Genomic DNA, 24,841 nt, shown 5'->3' on the forward strand with positions numbered 1-24,841 from the left:
TGTTTTCATCACTGCGGCGTCCCGCGCCACCCAAACCATTACCTGAAGCTAATGGGGTGCATTATGACAGTTCTTGCGGGTTTCTCTTTGCAACTTAAAGTGAAACAATTATCCAAGCGCAGTTTCTATCGCTCTTGAGGCAAAACGGAACGCAATAAACTTACAGTACACCTGATATCAGGCGTACTAGACAACAATGTAGATTATTAGTATGGGCAGTAACTTATACAATTACATTGAAATCAGGGCACACTACAAAAAAAAACCGCAGTATTCAAACCTTCTTCAATATGAAGTTATGCACCAATTCTTTCCTTTTTTGGCCATGAACGTGAGTAGAAGAACGTTAATAAATACTGGTCAGCCTAAATTTAACTGGCGATGCAGGCAACGACGAAAGACAAAGCACGAGCGCTGGCACTACCAAATGAATGTTTATTACGCCTCGCCTTGCTGTACATTTATACGCTCTAGCCACGTGTTCTCGGAGCAACAGTGCGCAGAAATAGTTTTTCTTTATCGGTTTGCGCAACCGACGCAGTAATGACACAATCGTCGGCACCCTCTTTAATTTCCATAGCATCGATGATTTCGCGTGCCAGCCTGGTAATGCCTGGTAATGACACCATGAAAGTCCCCTTCACACTTGCGGCAATATCGGAGGTGCATGGCCAAATGTCCTGACGGAGCATTCTTTGTTGAGGGCTTGTCCTCTCGAACTCGGTCGTTCATACAAAGGCCGGTCTGGCCAATGTAGCTTTTCCCGCACGATAACGATAGCTTGTACAAAACCCCCTGAACACATGCTGCGTACTTGGTACGGTAGTTGGTTGTGCACTGGCTCGCTATCATTGGCTGGTTAACACGGCGGTACATGGCATACCCTTTGTTTGGGGCTGAGCAAACATCTGTCACCCCTTCTCTGGCCGCTATCTTCTTAATGTTGTGTGTTATTCCGTGCAGATAGAGCTCAACCGCAAGCTTGCTTCTGTCAATGGCCTCTCCCATATACTCGGGGATTTTTCTTTTTTGTTTGGTTTTAAGCAATGACTGGCAGATCGACACCAGGACCGCGTTTGGATAGCCTGCATGGCGCAGTTTCGAGATTTTGTCCGTGAAGCTCCTCTCCATTTCGTGGCAGCATGACCGGCTTAAAGCCAAGTTCAGGGCACGGTTGGCCAAACTGTGCTTGACATTTTTCGAATGCGCTGAGTCAAAGGGCAAAAAGCCATTCTCTTCCCCCGATGCGTATCTCCACCATGTGAGATCGCTGCTGAAGTGCACTATTAGGTCTAGAAACCTTATCCTTTCTTCGACTGCCATCTCGTGAGTGAAAGTGAGTGCTGGGCATGCACCTTTGAATGCGTCCAAAACCCTTTCCATGGATTCTTCTTGGTCGTCTGCTTGGCTCGGCGTACACAAAACTAAAAAGTCGCCGACATACCAGTAGATCACGACCGCTATCTCTTCACCAAGCATATCGGTGACCTGCCTTCCGAAGGCCAGAGAAATGTCGCACAAATAAGGCGCAGCTCGTGAGCCAATGCAGATTCCACTGCGTTGCGTCTAGTGGTTGTCTTCAAACGACACAATTGTGGCTCCAAGGTATGCAGCTAGAAGCTCAAGGAAGGTGTCGGCAGACATACCTGCTAAATTTTGGAATGCCACGCCCCCGTTATCTTCGATTGCAGTCTTCAAAACAGGTAGCAATTCATCGTGCGGTATGGAGTAATACATGTCCTCAATGTCTTTTGAGAACCTTGATAGGACGCCTGACGCATGATGCTCGAGAAACTGGCATACGAGTCGGATAGCTGATCCACCAGGTAGCAGAATAGGCCCTGAGGTAAATCAGCGTAGGCAGTGGGGCAGTTGGGACAAGAGGGGTCAGATCGATAGCGATAAAAGAATAGGCGGGAGGGAGTGATCAGGGCATTCATTTGGATGTGCCGGTGGAGTCCAGCCTCCCTTACGGTGAGTGATGGGTGAGGAGGCGGGTAGAGGCGTTTGTCAAGACGGAGCTGAAGGTAGACCTCCTTAATGGTACGGCGAAGGGAGAGCCTCGCACCGTCTTCCGAGGGCCCGGGCTAGGGTCAAACGAGCGGTCTCCGCTCTACAGCCATGCATCGTTTTCCTCCGTTGGGTCCCTGGACATTCCGGAATTGACGGCAATGAGTTGGCGCATCAACCATGGAGAATGTGTATAAAAGGTGCAAGTTTCATCGTATTAAATTTAGTTGGAAGTCAGCGCTCGTGCTGTCGTCTTTCTGTGTCCGTGTTTTATGTCGCGCTGTAGCAACTTGAGGATGTTAGTGTGGCTGAAAAATTGTTGTATTTATTGTAATTTGCAGTTGTAGAGATAGCGGCGGTCAAATATCCACCCCGATTCTAAGCCTAAAGTTCCGAACACCGAGAAAACCAACATGGTTGCGAGCTGTTGGGGAAGCCCAATGCTTCCGCGCTCGAGTGCGCCGTGTTTGGGTCTGAAGCAACCGTCTAATCAATATTTACTTTTGTCTACACTGCTTCAATGTCGTTTTTTATCGCAAGGTTAAAAGTTTGTTAATTTATTATTGTTACACTCGCAACCAAGTGACCGCTGTCGACACACTTGGAATTTTGCGTGTAACAGCCAAAACCGCAGTTTGCAGTAACCGCGGTTAAAGTATATAACCGTGGTTAAATGTACCTCCGCTTACTTCCGCCGCGTAACTAGGGCATTAGAGGTTCGCGTTGCTGTTCTTGGTTCTTCTACTTTTCCGGTTGGCTCATAGTGATGTCCTACAGCAAATTTCAGCCGCAACGCACATTTAAGCCGTACTACCAGCTTCAGCCGCAAAAAATAAACACGCGAAACATGCAAAGAAAAACAAAACAAGTCCCCGAAAACAATGAAAATGCGGGAAAGACGCGGCAACATATATATGCAGGCTCTTTATCATAACGCACAGCTGCGACAATGCTGCATGGAACTATGTTGCATATAATTTGAACGGCTGAAACTGTCCCCCTTCCGCCATGATGTGAGTTTCAGCCGTAACGCACTTTTCTCCGTAGTGAAACTCTCCGCCGTGTTGCGACGCTCAGCCGTAACGCACTCTTCGCCGTAATGCGACTGTATGCCGTAGCGGGAGGATGGCCCACTTAGGCGGGATAGAAAACTTAATACAGGGTGATGAGTGTTTACGAGTTGAAGTGCGGCTAACTCTAAATAAACTCTGATGCCAAATCAAACTTTCTTTGATATGGAAAGTACGAGCTCATTAAACTTAAGCAAGAATCGACCATCACATTCTCTTCATCCCTCCCCCCCACCACAACAAAAACAACAAAAGTACTGCGCCGAAGTTCTGTTTTGTCACCTAAAACTAAAAGGAGTGCATGGCTAAAATTTTTCTTGAGGGAACTGAAAAGCAAAAAGCAAGTTTTAGGTACGTTAAGATAATTTCTTAAGGAGACAAAATCATTGGAAGGCAAACAGGTCATCCTAGAGCATATGGTTCAAGAAGCAGGTATTTTGATGGCCGTTAAAGACGGTGGTGCCGCATACATTGAGTACGCATTGAGGAAGTAAAACAGAGGAAGATCATCTGTGAAAATGAAAGAGAGCAATGGGCCCAATATTGAGCCTTGTGGAACTGCTCTATTAACTGTGACTGGGTAGGATTTTGCTGCAGAAATTAAAACTATCTGTTGCCTGATTAGTAGACGGCGTCCTATCAAAGTTATGGCAAGACCTGTTATCCCATAACGCTCAAGCTATGAAATGAAAAGAACTTCACGGTTCCTCGCGTCGATTCCTGTCTATAAATCTATGAAAATGGCAGCAGCAACGTCGCCGCGGTCAATGAACGATTTATTTTGTCTGTTAGACACACGGTCATAATGTTGTTAAATAAGACAGCACGAAAACCAAACTGAGAAAGGGGGAGCAAGCGGATTTTTTGAGATGGCGGGAAAGACTGGTCTCAGTGAGTTGTTTTTAAAACCTTATTTGAGAAGACAAGAATAGATATGGAGCGATAATAACCCATAAACCCCGCGAGACCTTTTTTGAGCACGGGGATATTACTCGCTACTTCCAGTGCCTCTAGAAAAAATACGAATTTAAAACTCCAAGCATATTTACGTTTACCACTACTTTCATCCGTACAAAATAAACACGGAAAAGATAAAACAAATGCCGGAAATCAATGATAATGCACGAAAGACGCGTCAACTTATATATGCAGGCTCTTGCACGTAATGCACAGCTGCGACAATGCTGAATGAAACTAGCTGCAGGTAATTTAAACGGCTGAAACTGTCCCACTTCCACCGTGTCGCGACATTCAGGCGTAACGCACTTTTCGCCGTAGTGAGACTCTCCGCCATGTTGCAACGCTCAGCCGTAATGCACTCCTCGCCGTAATGGGATTGTCCGCCATAGTGAGATAGAACCCCCACAAATACCCTATCTCTAGCGTCTGCATTCCTCATGCAATCTCGAATGTGTGGGCGTGCTGCTGATTGCTGCGCGAGTTCACTAAATGAAAAAAGTGCTTCACGTACCTTGGTTTAACTCTGTACAATGAAAGGTTAGCTAGATTTCAATTGCTTTGTACCTTTTTTAACTTCACTGACGCTTCTCTACCGTTTACTGGCCTTACATTGTCTACTATTGCACTATCCAGCGAAGCGTCGCATCCACGCTTCTGCGAAGCTAGTTTACTTCATGGACATTACTGAGCTTGATACGGTCTACAAACAAACAAAATAAAGTCACGTGGTTCCTGGCAGAAATCATGCCGTGGCTTAGTTTTAGTGAGTGCAGTAATTGTGACGACGACTCGCCAGGATCGGGGAACCCCGCTGTAGTGCAATGAAGCCAAACCATCCTCGAGTGAGCGTAGCAGAAATCGCCAAGGAGGATACAGAGAGGAGGACAGCCCTTTCAAATTGATTTTTCTCATAGATAAAGTCGCGTGAACGCACTGTTGCGACTTTCATGGTCAGATCCAACCAGTTCCACCAGTTTTTGCAAATCCATGTTTCGGGAAACCATATCGGTAGCGTTACTGGTGACCGGAGACGTTTATTATGAGACCAATGCTTGCGGATAAAGGAGAAAACTTTGTATACGTATTTACATGATGAGTACAAGTTTGTATGCTATGTCAGCAACCGCAACAACCGGTGGCTCGCAACACCGTGATTTTGTTCACGCCAAAGTCCCTAGAGGTCAACTTACAAATGGCTGGTCCAATCACAGACCCACAATCTCACTCACATTGGCACCGCCATCGCGGGAAACCGTTCTGGTTACTTGCCCATATCATCACGTGGGAAAGGATGCGATTGCAACGCTGCTATGGTTGGATTCTTTGTCCAAGAATGAGGCACGCATGGGGCTTGGCTCACGATGTTCGCCGATAACAGATTTCATGGCCCGCGCTTCCGAAGTTATCTGTGCTGTTTCATCAGAATCAACCGTGCTGGGATGCTCAGGGAGTCGCGTACCCGGACTTGCCTGCTCGTTTCCGCTGAAGTCACTCAGAGTCGAAGGGGCACGGCAGCCGCGGGGTTGATGAACGGCGGTATTCAATGCGGATTGATACGGTGCACGAGCCAATATCGACGAACGCGCTAATTAGGGTCGAGGTCCGCGCTGGGGTTTGCCGGGTCCACCACCCGGTCATAACTAGCGTCACTAAATAAAGACTTTTACAGTATCGGCACTCTTTTCTCTCACTGTTATGTGCCGCCGGGATTTTCATTGGTCGGTCGGCCCCACCGGATATTTGTTTACATATGGGCGCAGCCATTTTTTTCTGGGCGCCTCTCCTCTCTCTCCCTCTCATCTGCGCGGACGCTAGAGCGGCCGGTCGCACTCTGCTCGTCACAACCGGCGGCGGTTTCGTTGGGAGAGATGGCAACACTGCAAGCCAGAAACAAAATGGCTCGCAGACGCTTCCGGGTGCACGAAGTGACGTTACTCTTAAGCGTAGCTTATTTATTGACGCTAGTCATAACAGCCCCTAGAATGACCCGTCGCAGTTGCTCAGTGACTATGGCATTGTACTGCTGAGCCCAAGGATGCGAGCTGGACTCCCGGTTGCGGCGGTCGCTTTTCTGATGGAGGCGAAAATCCAGAACGGTCATGCGTTCGACATTTCGGCGCACGTTAAAATCCAGATGAGCATAAATAATTCGGAGCGTTCTACTATGCTTTGCCTCATCGCCTGTGTAGCACTGGCGAGTTAAACCCAACAATCAATCAACCAATCAAAGCACCGAGAGCGGTCCTGCCTGGGGTCTCCTGACTACAGTTTGCGCTAGTAATCTTACAATGTTAACAAATCACTTCATTGTCTTTTTACGGGCTGCGCACATAAACTCAAAATACAGGTAAGCGGTGCAGGATTGGTTACACCATGGTAGAGAAAATTCTGAATTTGCGTACAGTTTTGCCGTATCTAAATGAGGCGCCACAAATCACATGTGTGGTGTTCTGATAACATTTATTTTTCTTTTTTTCTGGCTTACTCCACGGAATATGGAAAAATATTTGTGGGCTGGGGTATTTATAAGGCAGATGTAATGTAAGAGCAAGCTTAGGCAAATAGTGTACATCGGTAGCGCTTGTGAAACTGGGACAGGCCCACTCGTTGCAGCCGACTTGTCATAGCGAAACTGGTCCTAGGTGAACTTGGAAAACGGGCATCTGGTTCTAGGTGATCCCGTACTAAGGAAAGTTCTAGCATCGACCTTCTTATTCGTGGGAACTTCGTCTCGCAATTCCATTTTCGGTGGATGTCGAGAAGGGAGGGAGGAAGGAAGTGAGTTTAGTGTCTTTAACCAGACAATTGTTTGCAGGTTGATGTCTTCGTAGTTTGTGTGTTGGCCTTATTTTCTTTGTTCGACTGGTTGAAAGTGGGTCTTCGGTTCTAACTCAAGTTTCGGTTTTTCTTTCTTGTTTTTCTTGCCCTTGCAAAACTAATTTTTCACACTTTGGAAAAGGGGGGTCGACTATTCAGTCCAATTTTCACTTTTGCTCCTTTTGTTATTGCACCATTTTTGCTGAGAAAACGTTTTCTCAATTTTTTCGTTATCTGTTGAAGGTTCTTCAGACATCATGGCTGGGTGTAAAAAAAATGCACCTTAAGCGTTTTAAGGACTAGTTAGTCGAGCTTCAGGAAGTGGTACACCCATGTTTGGAGGGTTGACACTGTTGTTAGCACATGCGAGCGCGCATGACCAAAGCGTGCTGGCATATGCAAAACGGGTTTAGGAGCAGAGGTCCACAGCCTTCGAACAGCTAACAACAGCATCATCTCCTGTGTAAAAAGGAAGTGTAAACACACAAACGTTAATTAGCGATTGCTAATAAATAGAATTACTACAACTGTGTTTTATAGATCATTGTAATATCACAAAACGAAAGGTACCCAAATGAGGTGCTGATGACAATGATTGTTAGTCAGAAGAATTAAAACACAAAAAAGATCGAAATATTATAATCCGCAAATGTAGAACCAAATCCTAAACACCTGCCCGTACTAGATTACCTAAAAATAAAACTGTAAAATTAAAAAAAATGGAAATGAACAAGCAAAGACTGATAGTGTTACCTCACGCGACTATTTCAAAAAACATGAACTAACCAACAAAATACGCCGTCTGGAACGACAGTTCCTCCAAGGCCCCCAAGGAAACGCAAGGTCGGTTAATCGAACGAGCGGTGTATAAGAGTATTGGCGCATATGTAGAGAATTATACGAGTTTCTGTATTTTTTTCACTTCAATATGATTGACCAAAAACGGAATTTCTGGCGAGATGCGTAAGGGTACGCTTCCCTAGGTTACGAATTCCCCGAGTGCGAGGTGGCTATGACGACCTGCCCTATTTGACGAGTTCACCTACGACGATTTGGCCGCAACGAATTCACTTGGGACGAGTGCTCCTGTACCATTGTGAAACATCAACGATCACTGCAAATTTTGCCGCACTTTTCCTGCTCCCATCAAAAGTTGACGTCATCCTCCCTAAGATGTATATGGGTGATCATATAGTTAACACTCCACGGAGCATACATTTCGACTGCTGTTTGGGTTTCTCGTTGTTAAAGCACTCGGTATTTTTTTTGTCCAGAATCATTGCCGACGCAGGAATCCGCCAGCGTAAAGTCCTTATTGACTGCGACCCGGCCTGCGTTGGGCATTAAGGCTGTTAGCGCCGGCATCACGGACCGCGAGACTACAAAGGCCTTGGAGATTTCTTCATTTTGTTGCTAGTATTACATCCTTTCACATAAGTATTGAACTTCCACAACCCTAGAGTCGATAAATATTCTCACCTACCCAATGCGGCATTTTCATGCTCATACATGTAAAACGAAGTTCGTTGTTCCGGCGAAGCTTCGGGTGTTCGTGGGGTTTAACTAAGGCGGTAAGTTGGGCGAGTTGGTTGCTGACTAAGGAAATCATCGTACTAGCGAACACTAAATAGAGACCGAGGTAAAAGAGGCGACGAAACCCACGCTAGAACTTCAACTCAGTTTATGCAACAGAAACACGAAAAGGCTATATGTTCATGAAGCGTGAAAGGGTAAAAAGCAGTGTTGGAAAAAATTCCAACAAAGCGGACACATAAGTGATTCTCATGAACTGGAAAGGCTGAACCATCACTGTGCCATTGCAGAACGGACGTGCTGGTATCGTGTGCACCACGTTGCTCCTCAAAGGGTCTCCTTATGCGGTGGTAGCTTCTTCTAGGAGATAGTGATAAGAGGTATTGGTGTTAGCTGTCTTCGTGGTGTCTTCGAGAAGCCCTGTCAGCACAAATTCGGCGATAGTGCTTAGCACCAAGTTTACCCCATTTACAACAAACTGGCTTCCCCCTTTGGGTAATGGCGTCAGCGGTGGAAAGCCTGTTCCTTTACGTTTGGTCAGGTGCACGACGTCGGGTGCGAGATAAAATTAGTAACGAAAGTAGCCTGTAGTCGTCGCTAATGTACACATTTTTTTTCCGTCGCCTCAAAAAGGTGGCTGGGAATTGGGATGCCAACGTCATGTTTTCCGCCCCGGAAAAATACCAGGAATGTGCTCTGCTGTGAACAGCGATGAATAGAGCAACCGCTGCGCTAACAGGTTGCCATAAAGTTTGCTGGTAGCAAACATGGTGTTTTGTATGAAATGCCTCTATCGTGTGTGAGAGGCTATATAGGGAACACTGGTAGGTGGATCAATGACGGGTTCCAATAGCACAATAAAGTTTAAGCTCAGGTGCGGGGCGCAATTTAGCTGGCCATTGACACCGCTGCGTTGACGTTCCAGGTTTCAAAAAACCCTCACACGCATGCGCGGGTTTAAACACCACGAAAGCCTTTCATTGCTTGAAGCGTGGTGAATTGTAAATGCAGGTGAAAACTGTGCAATCTAGGCGTTTATGGGTGTGTCTGAGCAAATTGGCCGCAGTCAATGTTGTGAGTCGTGATTGTGAAGCAAAGCTTTAATCGACACCCGCAGCAATTGCTCATGCGACGTCACTTGAATTCACACACGTGGCTCTACAATGAGTGAAACCAGATGTTCGGGCAGCCATTACCCGGAATTCGCGGGGTGGCTCTCCGTACCAAGCTGCGTCGGCCACCGCCGGGCTAGAGCAGCGGACGCCGCCGCTGCAGCCCGGACATGCGTCAGGCAGAAATAGAACGGAACGGAGCGTCTTTCGAAGGGTGAGCCAGAAGAACCTCACCATCCTGGTGTGCAACCACGGGGCTACATTTCCGGGGGACCCAAGTGCAGACACCTAAACAATTCGGCATGTGAGCTTAGTGATTCAATTATACGCCGATTAAAACTAGGAAGTTTAGTAAGTTTGAGAATTGCGAGAGACTGAGGGAACTTTAATAATCGCTATTTATCAGAACCAGTTGCTCTATTCGCCCTAAGTAATACCTCTCAAAACAGAACCGAATTGATATTCACTAATTTAGAAAACGGTGTACCATTCGTGGCAAGCAGGGCGCAAAAGGTAGCGTGTCTCGCACGGCCGGACCACTATATGTGGTCTCTAAATTTTGTTGTCCCGCCCCGAAAACTAACATTTAACGTATCTTTGTCATAGGACTATTTATTCTGTAGGGTCAGGGTTACCCTGCTGCTGTCCAACAAAAGAATCAATCCATGCGAAGGAAGCGCCTTATGGTGGCGAAGCTGCGCCAAAACAGGCCCAAAACAACCCTTCGCTAAAGCAGACGACAAAGCCAAACCGCCGGCGAGCAGACAACTATGCGCGGCGAACGGTGGGTAAATTCGCCGCGCCATCTACAGTGTGCGGGATAGAAACCCTGCCCTCCTTTATAGTTTATTTATAGCTCCTTTATAGTGATAGTTTATTGTCCCGCACAATATGAAAGAACCGTTGACTGGTAGAAGTAGAAAGCCTTGCTTTTAAAAAAAAGATTATCCACTAGCAGTAAAGAGCTTCCCCGGAGAGCCCGGTTCCAGATACCCTGCTCCAACTGGTGATCCGAGGAATCACCGCCGGCCGAAGTCAAGGCATCCCGGACTAGAGATGCCTTCCACGGATCCAGGCCGATTTAACAGAATGTGAACAATATAATAAAATATTTATTCTCTCTCTCTCTCCGAAAGCGCACTTGCCGTTTGCCTAAATACTGAACCACCTGACATAGTGGGGCAAAAGTTTTCCTGATTACTTCGCCCATGTTCTGTCATACGCTGTTTCTCTGTATCTTTTTTGTGTCTGTTAAAAAAATGGTTGATGCTCAGCGCTAGTCCTGTGTTTTTTTTTCGTTGTCGTCCTGCTTATATGGCGCTGCTTTACCATGTTACATTGCTCCAAACATATAGCCCATATTTAAGAATTGACAAGCTTCTCTTAAACTGCGGGTAGCAGCGGTCTTTGTCAGTCGAAGTATCGTTCGTTTGGTTATATACATTTTGTTTTTATCTGGTAAGCCTTCTTTACAGTGTAGCCTTCCGCAGCATATTTGCGAAGCCCTGCATGTCTACAACATTAGATATCACACACAGAACACAAATAACCTTAAATGGGAGTAAAGGGCTTGTCGCAATGCTCAGTACCAAGTCAGAGTTTTCAGTGCTCCTTCCAATGGGAGTAACGCTTTATTCCCATTATTTCCACGGTGTATTCAGTAGTATAAGGTAGTTCCATTTTACTGCCACTAGAATGGGAGTTTGCAGGGGGACCATGGGAAGTATATGATTTCGTCCCACTGGGAGTTTTCAGGGTTCGCATGGGAGTACGGTTGACCTCCATTCGGGGTATTTTTTTTTTGTTTTTCGACGTTTCATATAAGGGCGGCAGAGAAATTTATTACTGAATTTTGAGTTGATAATGAGCGCACAGATCGCCTTTTCATGTTTCGTTCAGGATTGTCTAGGAACCCCGTTGGAAATATTTTTCTAGTCTTTTTCTGCTTCAAACGTTTTAAAGGCAGAACGAGAACAGTTTGTTTTGTGAATGCAGTCAATTTATTGCATTGCAATGACATAAATACGAAATGTGTGTGGACACTTGAATAACACAATAAATACGCTGAATCAACAAAACACCTACTTCAAAAAGAAAAGGTATCTTGGTAAAAACTTTATCTACTACAGCACGCTTCAACGCAAAATTCCCCGCATTTCCCCGAGGGGAACAATGTGAAAGTGCGAATGCACGAGTTGAATTTGCGCGGTTCGGTAACGTTCGCGAAAGAGACATCACACACAACTACAAAGAAAGAAAGATGCATTTATTCACAGACACCTATTTGTGTTGTCGTTGTACTTGATTGCTAGAGCGGATCTCAGCTTTGAAATTTCGTGTCAGTACTCCTTTAAGCGGGTGCATTAGCCCTTCTCACGCCCGATTCCCGGCCAATCCCCCACGTGGGTATGTGCCATGTCAGCAGGAACAACAACAAGAATGAGCCATGGGGACGCGGCCAGGCAGCGCGCGCCCATCTCCCCCCGTTGCTAGGGAAGACGTGGAGCGCGCGCACCCGCAGCTGTTGCTATGCGGACTACGGCGGCGGACGATTCAGGCTCGCTTAAGAAGTGCATTCGCACTTAAAATATTTAAGCCATTTGCAACAAGTTAGGTCAGCATGTCGTCTATGCACTGTTTTCTTGCACGTGCCGAGCCTCCTGGCATTTCTCAGGAAACCACAGGGATAAATAATATATGGCTTTAAATGTACGGGAACAAATACAGATCCATAATGGACATCCGACCTGAAAAAAAAATGACATTGTAATGACGACGCACCTGTCACTCTTGTTGCCATCTTCCTGTAATGTCTTAATGTTTATTTAAAGCTATGCAAAATTACCCTTCCATACGACACACCTGCGATCACAACTTGGTCAAGAAAAAGTTGTGTTCGAAACGGCGCCTGACCCTTGTTGTGACCAACTTATCAAAATGCTTCATCTCCCTCTTTTTTTTCCTCGTGTATAGCGTGGTGGGGGCGGGTTCTAGGTAGTACCACCCGAAATTACCCTCTCTCCCTCACCCAAAGTTGAGAAAACTTTTCCGTCAGTTTGACGTCTCCCTTCTATCCCCCCCCCTTCCCCAGCAAAAAAAAAAAGCAGTCGCCCTTAGGCCCAACAGAATGCTCCCACGAATGACAGCTTCTGGTTCAATTTACGCGCGCATAGCGCACGAAAGCTCCCTTTGTCTACCTAAGGCTCCCGATATTCTCCTTCCCCAGTGAAAGCAATGAATCACGGGCTACACGCGGAAGTCATCCTCCTGGTAGCAGCCGCGGTGGGCACCGCACGTACTTCTCAACGAGGGGCCCTGGGACGTTTGACCGGCTAACTTTACCTTCGGCGGTCAATAAGCCACATACACAGTGTAACAAAACACCTGCTAGCCGTTCACAGTACGGACACTTCATTCTGCTCGCGAGTGAGAATGAGTGAGTGTTCTGCTCGCCACCCGAGCACATACGCATCGCCTTCAGACCGTTGGGCCTCCACAATGAAGCGCCCTGCATGACGTCCTGTTTCACGCCCAGCGCTCATGTAGAGTGGCGAAGCATGGCCTCCACGATCGGCTGCCGGAGGCGCGAGGCCAGGGAAGAAAAATGGCCGGTTCAGTGACGCGGGAAACACACTGATTTTTATTTCACACTTCAAGTGTCACAAGTCTCAAAAAAGTTTGGTTAATTTAAAAAAACGTGCGAATCTTACCCTCAACCGCACCGCTGAGGCACAACCACGTTGTTTTCAATGCGCCACTCTCGGGATATCACTGCATTAGGCCGCGCGATAGTTTGCTGGTGCGCTCCGTCGGCTCGAAGGTCGTTCACTCGGAGGAGACGTTGCAGTGCGTCGCCGTTTAACCAGGTATGTTCCACAGTGTTCATAACGAACGTCCGTTGGCTGGAATCACCTCGTATTCATTCGTGTGGCCGCTATTTCACATCGACACAAAAAATTCGACGACGCTAGAACCCACACGACACCAACTGCCAGCCCTTTTTAAGAGAGGTAGAAGTGGAAGAGAAGGACTGGGAGTTTTATTACTCCCATTAGGAAAAACGTATTCACACCGTTTTAGGGGGAGGTACAATCGTGGTATATGCGCATATTTGCGATGGCTCGTGGCCCCCGGTGTAAACTGGCAGTTTTTCCGCCATCATAATACCATATGTGCGAGTAGGCTGCCTGCCGTGAGAAGTGTAAAACACATACTTAGCCAAAAACTCCAATTCCGGCTTATTTGTGTTCTGTGTGTAGCAATGATATCATATTTGCTCCCATTTATAGCGCATAAAGCCGTTTCATCTTTCGACCAATGTCTAATAATGGTCTACGCTGCCGTTTGTGCATTTCTTCTGCAGTTTAAAAGCATTACACATATAGTGCTCCTGAGCAATTTTTCATCCCTTCCCTTAAGATTTATTTTTCTTTTGGTGTTAAATGAGTAGCGACACGAAAATTCAAAGCTAACTATGCAAAATGCTTCGTTTTCATTAGGAGATATCTCCCACCAAATTTCAGCAGTACCTTTTAGTATAACATATTTTAAATCAGTTTTAATCTCTGCCCGAACGTGAAAAGCCCTGAGCGGGCTTTCCGTGACATCATCTGCTACTTGCCCCAAACTGCTGACGTCGGGGCTCCCGTGACCTGGCCGACGCGCTGGTGGCGGTTGGCGCACGCTGCTACACCGTGTGTACACGTCATGGTTTTGGGACTGACGTCATGCTTCCCGGCCACGCAGGGATGGTGAAGACGTCAGCAGGTCTGGGCGAGCGCGTGCGCTCGCTCGCGCGCACGTCTAGACCCACGGTTAGGCTAGAGCGGCGGCGTGCGCGCGCGCCGCCGCTCTAGCCCGTTCTTGCCAGACCCATAGAGTTTCTTACAATACACACTAGAGAGAAATCTCACACTAGCGTCTATGCGGCTCACATGAAGGCCGTCTGTGTCGTCATGGACCGCCAATACCCCATGCGCTCGGCTTAGTTTCACCATTGGCTTGGATTGAAACGTTTGAGTGAACGCAAATATATAAACAAAGTGCCACGAAAACCGCGAAAAATAGTGTTCAATTATATAGGTGGAACAAAAAACTGCCTGCTTTAAATCTAAGGAAAAAGAATGTAAAGCGTATTTTTGCCGGAACAAATTGTGCCTTTTACTCTGAAGCCAAGCTGCTAGTTATGAAATATGTTAACATTTGCGGGGTAAACTCATTCGAGACTCTTATTGTATTATTTTATCATTGTATCAGGTAATAAGTTGTGTTAAGAGTTTGCATAGTTTTTTTTGAGCGTGCCTTTAAAAAGTCGCCTTCGTGGTGAACCGGTGCACCGACCGTCAAGTACAGTTTAAAAAGAAAACTTCCCGCTGAACGAGTTGGTTTATACTTGACGAGAAAAGAAAACGTGTCGTTAAACAGTCGTTGACGAGGACAAGACAGAACGGATACAGGCGCCCGTATCTGCCGCATGTTGCCTTCTTCGACGTACGTTTTGTTTCTTTTTTTCGTAAGCTCCAAACTTTGCGCCTGCGTATTACTCGCTCAGTCATACGTCTTTCGACGGCGGCTTCACCAACGTGAGGTATCATCCCGCACTGCCTGCTGTTGAACCGAAGACGGCTACCACAGATCAGGAAGGATTTCGGCTTCCGTGTAGCTCGTAGACGTAATGATGCACAGCGAAGAAAGCAAATTCCAAAAACTGGTTAAAAATCCAACTGTCGTGTCAACCCCAAGCCAAAAGCGGGTTCTTCCCATACACCCCCACGACGACATCGCTTACCAGGCGCAGTTTCCTCTCGAGTACACATGCTAAAAAAACTCGATGTCCAGACTGGCAGCGATGCAAAAAGACTGGTGGCGTCAAATTCTACTCCCGTCATGGCGGCCGCTCCACGTTCGTTTTGTCAAAACCGAAACTTACACGAATAAACTACGTCGTAAATGATTATTCACGCTGCGATCGAGCGGCTAATGTGCCATTATATGATTAGTGGGCTAATCGCCACCCATAGCACCGAAAAAAACGTAACGCGAACATTTCGTGTTCCTACTTCTTTAATTTAATTATTTATTTATTCAAAATACATTACAGGCCCGGGGACATTGGGTAAGGGGGGGCAAAAACAGCAGATAAACAAAAAATAACAAGAGAAGTTATACAAAAACTGGATATATAATACAGCAACAGGTCAGTGAAACAAGAAAAAAAGAACATGATCGCAGCTAGCAAGAGTGGCAAGACAATAAGTACAAGCAATAATAACATCTAGTGTGGTAGCCGCAACCGCAAAAAAAAATAGAAAGAAAAAGGAAAACATCATGGTGCTAACAGAAAGGAATGCCAGCGTTCCTGTTTGGTGGTTTCACTTGTAAAAATGCTTGTGCAGCTGATGGCGGAATGTTTCTGGGTTAGTCAGCGATACGATATTATCAGGCAGATCGTTCCACAACCGGATAGCACGTGGGAGAGCAGATGAATTGAAAGAGTCTGTGGTGCCGTAAATTCTGGTGAAGCTGCGTTGATTAAATAATCTGCGTGATGTGGAAAGAGGGGTTACAGTGGATAATGGGGAGGGTCTGGCCCGATTACTGTATTTGTGGAACATGCATAGAAGCGCGATTTGCCGTCGGATATGCAATGGTTCTAGTGAAAGATTATGTTTTATTTTTGGTATGCTTGAACTGAAGTCATATGATTTGGATATAAACCGGGCTGCGCGATTTTGTACGGCTTCTAGTTTGTCAACTAAATAATTTTGATAGGGGGACCAAACCGAGGACGTGAATTCTAGTTGTGGTAATACAAATGTTTTATAGGATAGTTTACGAAGGTTAGCCGGAGAAGCATGCAAATTTCGGCGTAAGTATCCTAATGATCGTGAGGCTTTAGCACATATGGCGTTAATGTGGGTGGACCATGAAAGATTTGCCGTTAGGAGCACGCCTAGGTATTTGTATGTTAGTGCCTCAGAAACTAAATGGTTGTTCAGGAAATACGAAAAGTTAGAGTTTTTGTGTTTTCGGCTAAAGGATATTTTGTTTAAAGACATTTGCCATGTGTTACACCAATCGCAGATAAGGTTTAGGTCTTTTTGAAGCGTTACGTGGTCAGTGGGGTCATTTATTTTCCGGTAAATTATGCAGTCGTCAGCAAAAAGGCGCATGCAAGATGTGACGCGTGAAGGCAAATCATTAATAAATATTAAGAAGAGTAGGGGACCGAGAACGCTGCCTTGAGGCACACCCGAAGTGACTGGGGACCGCGGCGAGGTACAATCATTCACTACCGTGAACTGTTCCCGCATAAAAAGAAAGTTACGAAGCCAAGATAATGATAAAGAATCTAGTCGAAGGGCGGACAATTTAGAGAATAAACGGCAATGGGCGACACGATCAAAAGCTTTAGAAAAATCAAGAAAAATACAGTCAGTTTGCAAGTTATTGTCCATGTTATTGTGCAAATCAGTGGTAAATTGGCGTAAATGACACGGGGGTATAAATTGCGTAAATGACACGGGTTAAATTCACATTTTATTTTTAGGTGATATTATTTTTCTTGATTTCTTTGTATTTGCTTACAAAATTGTTGCGCAAAAGTCACGTATCAGTTATCCCCAATCCTTCATGCAGAGGGCGTCACAAACTTGTTTTTTTCTAAATAGTTACAGTGTCACTCAAGTTTGCAGTTTGCTCTAAATGCTCTATTTTGCTCTAAATGGCGTGAGGGTGGCACCTCAAAATTTGGCCATTGTTGATGGTTTTATTGTACTTCCACTTTTTGTGTTGAAATTTCTTTCGGCAAATAATAAATGCTTGATTGATTGTAGAATATAACGTGCCGACGCAAAGCAGACGATGAGGCGCGCAATAGTGGAGGGCTCCGGAACAATGTTTACAGCCTGGGGATCTTTAACGCGCTCCGACATCTCCTACCCACGAATTTTTGCTTTCCGCCTCCATCAGAGAAGCGGCCACCCATGCCGGGAATCGAACACGCGTCCTCGTGCTCATCAGAACAAAGCCCTAGCCACCACGGCGGCTAAATAATCAAGATTTACACTCATTAGAATTCGCTAATAATGCATTCATTGGAAATACAGGACGTCACCCTGTTGGAGCTTTTGTGTACTCGGCAAAGAATGTACATGCAATTTTAAAGGCAGGCGCGCTCCATGTGTTCAAATTTCCACACGAAAGTGCTCTGGGTTCTGGCAATAGCTAACAGGTCACCAGACAAATAAGTCATTCCTGAACAGCGTTAAGCTCTTCCTTCTAGTTAGCCGCTTTTTCTCCGTGCACTCCTTTTTCACTGAGTGCAGTACTGGTGAAAATAAAAAAAGCATTTGATTGATTGATTGATTGATTGATAGTTATTGAATATATTATGTTACGGGAAACGAAATGAGATTGCGACAACAAACAGGTCAAGACCAAGTAAATCAGAAACAGCGGAAACAACAAAGGGGCAAGACACCTGCTGCCCAAGGTCACTTTCTTTGCTCATTCCATGGACGAAGATAACACATTTCAAGCTAATGCACACCTGGCCTTGAAAAAGCGCAGCCCTTAGTCACGTTTCTTATCTCAGCAGGTCATGCAGCCGCCGAAACCTCACTCCCTCTTTTTCTATCAAGGGAAAGGATGCGAGGGGGGTGGTAGCACGTGTCAGAGAACGGAAGCTGCCTTCAGTCTGCTCTGAGCTTCGCATCGAGTAGGCTGTGTGTCGTTTCACTCCGCGCTGGTTGAGTATACGTCTGTGTCGTTCCCAGTCATGGAAGCAAATGTTTACTCTATTATCATTGCAGGCAGGAAGAAGATGGCGGTCTTGGATAAGAGGCGTCGAGAGAGCCGTCGGGACCCGGGGCTTCTGCGTCGCCTGCAGCTGGAGAACCTGATCGTGCACTGCTTCATGTCCCGCCGCAACCACCGCGAAGACGCGCCTTCTGACAGCAGCAGTGACGATAACGACGAGCCTGCCGTCCCGCTGAATGATATTTCAAGGCGGAAACGTCCCGGAGACCATGTCGACGGTATGTGCTAAACCCCACCTCGTCTATTCTCTCGTGTTTGTGTTAGGGTCTCTTTTTATGCTCTTTAACATCGGGTGCTCTGTTTTCCTCCCTTTTAAGTATGGAATGCGCTCATACTATGTATTCTCCTTATTTGAGTGACCATCTTCACTAAGCTCGTGCAAAGTTTTTGGGACCTTTGAAAGGTTCGGACGGGGACAATATGCTGATATTTTGTCTACATCTCTTCTGGACGATGAGTACCTTTATGTCCAACACAACAGCTTAGCAAGTACAGTTTGCTCGCTTTGAGTTAGTGTTTTCAAATTCCTCGTAAACTAGTTTTATTCATTTGTTTTTTTTTTTCAACATTCTCCATGCGCAGACGACCAGGGACCATGCAAGTGGCCACGACTGCTTTGTCCGCCTGATGCAGACCCTGCCGACAAAGACACTTCTGGAACCCGCGAGAACTGCGAACAGAACGTTCCTGCCGCGCAACCTATGGACGACCAGCATCCTGTCGGAGGATATGCCTGCCCAGATCCTGATTTCGACGACTTGGGGGAGGAGCCTGTCCTGCCCCCTATTTTCGCTTTCCTGGATGACTAGAACACCCGCGGCACCAAGAGTTATTCTTTTGTACAAATGGTAGTTACATATGCGGTTGCAGTGCCCCGCGCTGTAGCCGGGCAACAACGGCCAATCTTGAGGAACGCTGCTGCAGCTTTAAGGCCACTTGAGACTGTTTAGCAACAGTAGCAGCACTTTTGTTTTTAGAAATTTTTTTCTGTACCCAAAAAACGACCTTTTACAAAATGTATGTACACGATAATTGTCTTCAGCGAAATACACACACTTAGTGTTCATAGCACTTATTATGCATCATAGTTTTTTAAAATAAAGTGGAAACATCAGCGTGTAATTTTTGAACTGGCCTCTAATATTAACGCCAATTATTAAAACATTCAAACAAGACGACAAAATTTTTGTAGCATATCCACAACAACCCAACACAGGTGATGTTAGCAAATTTACTCGTTACAACACGGCATATGTAGTACTCTGGTTGACGGACGTGAAACAAAAGATCCGAAGTTGCTTAATAACATTGGTTCATCTCATCCGTCGCCTTCATACAATTCGGACGTAATAAAAGGCCTCGAAACACAAATAAACCACAAGAAAAAAGTAGAAAAAATGGGCAGCTCTGTACCGCATTTTACCTGCGCCAAGTGCGCAGGTTACAAAGTCAACCGCAGATATGTTACAGTAGTTCCACAAGTAAATATTTATTGGCAAATAAAAATTTTGTGGAGTAATTGCGACCAAAGAAACAGTATCACCCATCAAACGGCGGGCTATCATTCTCACACAATTTAGCCACAATAAACCGTGAACACCAGAAACTTAGCCCAAAACAGCAACTTCATTTCGCATGGATGCGCATAAAAATTCTGCATTGGGTGTGTGAGCATACTTATCGGTTCCAGAATTGTGGAAGTACATTACTTATGTGAAAGGTTGTAAACCTAATGATAAAATCAAGGAATCCCCCAGGCCTATGTAGTCCATCGGACTGTGATGCTGGCACCTACCCCCTTCATGCATGCAGGTCGGGTCGCAGCCAATAAGAACTGGCGCATTCCTGCGTCGACAACGATTCTGGGCAAAGGAATTACTGAGTGTTTTCTCAACGAGAAACCAAAAAGCAGTCAAAATGTATGCACCATAGAGCATAAACGATATCATTCAATGTATACATGGTGCGGAGGATGGCCTCAACTTTGGATAGGAGCAGCAAAAGTGTGGCAAACGTTGCAGCGATCATTGATGTTTCACAAGCGCGACGGATGTATACTATTGGTGTACGCTTCCTCTTACATTACTTTGGCCTTTTAAATGCTACAACTCAAATATGTCGCGGCCGCCACGGCTGGGAATCGAACTCGCGTTGGGCTCAGCAGCACAAAGCCACGGCTACTCAGCAACTGTAGCGGGTGACTCTAGGTTCGTTCACGCGACTTCATTAATTGGAAAAATCAATGCTAAAGTGCTGTCCGCCTCTCTCGATCCTCCACGCCCAGTTCTATGACGCTTACTGGAGGATGGCTTGGATTCACTCTGCTACTGCGGGGTTCGCCGAGCGTCCGACACAGTCACTGGGCTGCCGCCAGCGGGTCGTGATCGCCATTTGTTCGCTCAGTTAAATCTAAGCCACGGCACGATTTCTCCCAGGGAGAAGGTGCTGTTAACTTTTTAGTTGGTAGACTGTATGAAGCTCAGTAAAGTCCATGAAGTGTAAATGGTTTCACATAAGCGTAGATGCGACCTTTCGCTTGCTGGTACGCTAGTGAAACATTTTAGCCCAGTAAATGCTACAGAAGAGTCAGCGAACCTAATACAGGTACTGAGACATTAAAATCAAGCTAGCCGTTTTCGCAGAGAGTAAAACCAAGGTTCGGACGCACTTTTCGCTGCGTGAACTATCGCAGCAATTAGCAGCACGACCACACATTTGCGATCCCATTTCGTGCATGAGGAATGCAGTCGCTAGAGTCAGCATATGCGTTGCAATTGGGGCGAAGAAACTCACTGTAGAAGCTTTAGTGAAGAAGGGGAGAAATAGTGATCTAACCTAATGAAAATGCCGAAACTAAAAAGCAGTAAAAAGGCAATAAGGTATATATACTTTATATTTCGACTCGCAATTGCAAACGCTGGGGCAATGGTCGACTTGTCTAAAGCACCGCGTGCAGTGTCGTCCAATCCCCGAATCGTCAAATACTCGATAGGACAGCTGTTCTTTAAGGGGATTTTTCTTAATGCGGCAATGTTTTTTGTACTGATTTCACTATTTTACATTGTAACCTTCATTCATACTATTGCGAGTTAGTGGATCGCGTGCAGACTCACACTGGCGCGCTTGCGACTCCTCGTTGGCATGGGGTTGACGTAAGCGTCGGCTGCCTTCGGGCACAGTGCCGAACCCAATGAGTCGCTGCCTTGAGCGAACACGCCTCTTAATAAACAGGAACTGAGCCGGGAAAGCTCCCAAAAAGAATAAAATTCAGAGCATTAGTGTGTGCGAGCCTCCCTGTGACCGCCTACTGTCGCCTGCGAAGGTTTGTCAAGCCAAGCATAGTCACTTATAGAGACTGTCCAAGATTTCGGCCACCGCCCGGCCGTTTAAAAAACCAAGAAAATTCCGAGCGCTCGTGTGTTCGTGCCTCGTGGCGACAGCCAAGCGTTCCCGGCGCACATTAATCAGGCCAAGCAGACCCACCAAAAAAAATTTGCAAAGAAAAATCTCCAGCATTCGCCGTATTCTTGGCAACACTTGCTCGGAACGAGAAAGACAAGTAGGACGCGGGTTTGATTCCCGCGACCGCTTTTCTGATGGAGGCAAAAAGCGAAACCGCCCGTGTGTTCGAGATTTCGGCGCTCGTTAAAGATCGTCAGGCGTTCAAAATTACTTCGTTTACGGCGCGCCTCATCGCCTGTGTAACGTCAACGCGTTGAACATCATAACCATTCAAACAAAAAAGGCCCGTATGCCTGTCAAAGGTGATGGCCAATGATTATTACTTCAAAAAGGGAAAGAAGCTCACACTTACAGCAACAATGATGGAGTAAAGGTCGTTGCAGCAGCAAAGAAGTAACAAATTGGCTGCAATCGTCAACCTAATCCATGATGATGGTCGTGAAGGTTGCGTCCAGCTTCACCACCTTCAAGTGTAGCGCGGTAGTGTGAACTTTCCTTGATTTTTCATTAATCAAGGCAACTGCTGTTGCAGCACTTGGTTTCTATTCGGCTTACTTGATCAGTTTTGTTGGGATTCTAAATGTGTTCCTGGGAAAATGCACCTACTGCATTTGCTTTCACAGCATCTATAAAAATTCCAATGCGTCTTTTGTTGATTCCAAGATGGTGGTTGACTATTGTAGGCGTTTCCTCAGTTTCAGTAGCGTGAGACGTGTTCCGGTATTCTTTTATATTACTGAGCGGTAAGGAATACCGTAGTGGGAAAAAATAAACGGCCATTCAAATGGGAAGTACCCGAAAACAAGCGGCGGATTGTGCAGTGTTTTTCTTCCCTTTTTTGTCTTAAGAACAGGTTGTTTCCCGTCACAATGTCCATAAAAATGTAAAGCTCTGGTCACTAAAACCCAAGATTAGAGCGAAGTTGGATTTTGCATTTCAAAAAAGAACGTTAACGGTGTGTGGAGGTCGTTCACCGGCAACTTTCCAACCAATGAGTAGCAGACGGCGCGCCGAGACCGATCTCAACGCTACCGCAGCGCCACCACATGGTCAGTGGCAGCACCTCCCCGCACCGCGGTACTGGATCGCCGCGATTTTTGCCAATTGACCTAATCTAAAAACGTTGATTGTTAGTAGGGTTTAACGCGCCGACGCAAAGCAACCGACGAGGCGCGGAATGTAAAAACGTTGAGGTAAACATCGACAGCCGTTGCTCACAGGCCGACGTGGGATGAGAATGGCGCCGCTGTTCGTGTTAAGGCTCTTAACAACAAGGCGTTATGCCGAACTTCCCATTTTGAGATTTTAATCTAGGCCTAACGCCACATCTTCGGATTCAACATCTCGAACCGGCACCCACTCAAATAACTGCTCAATGAACGCCGAGCAGCAGGTACCGATTCGCGCCGTACACCCCAAATGCAAACGTTAAGACTAAGGAATGCACACGCGAGAGTTGCTGTGCGTATTCTAGAAAAGTGGTGCATACCTCGTGATGCTCGCAGTGTGGAATTGCACAACCGAAGAATTCACCACAAAAAAGCTTCACGGTCAACCACCGTCGTCGCAAGACGATGTGGTCCATATTTTATGCCATTTTTAACCGGTAGTTAAAAACGGTATTAAAAATGGCAATGCTCTTACCGTGTGCACCGGAGCCACCGAGCAAAAGCTAAAAATATTGAGACGAGATTTTTTATTTATTTATGTTTATTAATGAGATGTTTATATAGACAAAATCGTCCCAACGATAAAATCTTTTCCTAGTTCGTATTTTCGTGCAAGCGTTTTACTTGAAAATACATGTGCGTTTTACATTTGCCATAGCAAAAACGCGGGTTGAAAACACTACTTTGACCACACTACAAAATGAATCCCTGACAGAGCCTCGGGCCGCATTGATTCCAACATTAAGAAAGGTTCCAATAGATGACAAGCTTGCGCTACAAGGCGGCAAAATTGAATTGACTGCGGGAACTTGGAGAGTGTTTATCTTTGGAGGAGCGAGACCGAAGGAGCGAACGTGACAGGTAGGTGGTGGAGGGAAAAGAGAGAGTTACGTGCGGGGGCCGTTGAAGGCTATCTTCTTTGGACATTTGCAGGGAAGTGAGTAGGTACGCGAACAGCTTTGTTGTGCTTGCTTCCATCTCGCAAGAGGTGAATCTTTTTTTGGGCAATTTTAACTTGCTTGTTCTTCGTTCGCTACCTTCAAATCACCCGAACTTGTATTCTCATTTTTTGAAACGCGTATACTCACAGTTGTATGCGGACAGTTTGCCTCAATTGTGACAAAGGTTCGCTTATAGCTGAATAATATAGACAGGCATGGCTTATGCCCCATGTTTTTGTAGTTTGGAACGAGTCTATCTATTCATACCTCTTTTTTATCATTTATTTCTGCTTTTGGAAGGAAGCCCGAATCGAGGAACAGATATACATATCCAAGCCCAAGAAATACTATCGCCATTCAAAACTGCCCCCATCTGCCCCCCCTCCCCCACCCCCCTACGAGGCCTTCGCCAACTCGCGCTTGAATTCAGCCGGCCGCGGCAGGCGGTCGTCCCCGTCCGTACATCACAGGGGAAGGGCGGAAAGGAACACTCAGCGAAATTCACCATCGTCGTCGACTGCCGCTTTACAGGGTGACAAGAAGAAGCAGCTAAGAAACCCGTGGGAGAATAATCAAAAGCCATTCGAAAACGTAATGGCGAATCGAAAATGAAGCACCCCACGTAGCTTCAATTCATACTCTGTTGGCAAGGCTACACAAAACAGGGAGCTTTAAAGATGATGTTTTAAGGATTAAACAGATTTGCGAAAATCAACGCGTTGCGGAACTCGTTCATTTCTTGATCCAAAACTGGTCTTGTAGCTTTTATGTGTGTTCCTGATCGCTGACGGACCGTTTTGCAAGGAAGAAAAAAATCGCGGTGCCTTGGTTAACCCTTGTTGATAGGGAAAGCTTCACTGCCCTGTCTAGGCCTAGTGTCAAGGTGTTTTCGAGGTGTAGCTTCTTAATGATGTTCAGACATGTTTGCAATGAAAACACGGCGTTTT

The 24,841-nt window shown here is 46.0% G+C and overlaps 1 protein-coding gene across 1 annotated transcript in view; it reads left to right on the forward strand.

The window, feature by feature from the left end:
* Positions 1-19,414, forward strand: part of LOC144147186 (uncharacterized) — a 45,507-nt gene extending 26,093 nt beyond the window's left edge. Inside the window, exons 2-3 of the mRNA XM_077679256.1 lie at positions 18,316-18,540; positions 18,905-19,414. Of these exons, the coding sequence (XP_077535382.1) occupies positions 18,316-18,540; positions 18,905-19,131 (452 nt within the window). The 3' untranslated portion in view covers positions 19,132-19,414. The remainder of the gene's footprint in view (positions 1-18,315; positions 18,541-18,904) is intronic.
* The last annotated feature ends 5,427 nt before the right edge of the window (positions 19,415-24,841 follow it).

Source organism: Haemaphysalis longicornis, unplaced genomic scaffold (assembly GCF_048455015.1).
Source record: "Haemaphysalis longicornis isolate Haplotype H1 unplaced genomic scaffold, Haemaphysalis longicornis Haplotype H1 scaffold_7, whole genome shotgun sequence".
NCBI classification, from domain to species: Eukaryota; Metazoa; Arthropoda; class Arachnida; order Ixodida; family Ixodidae; genus Haemaphysalis; species Haemaphysalis longicornis.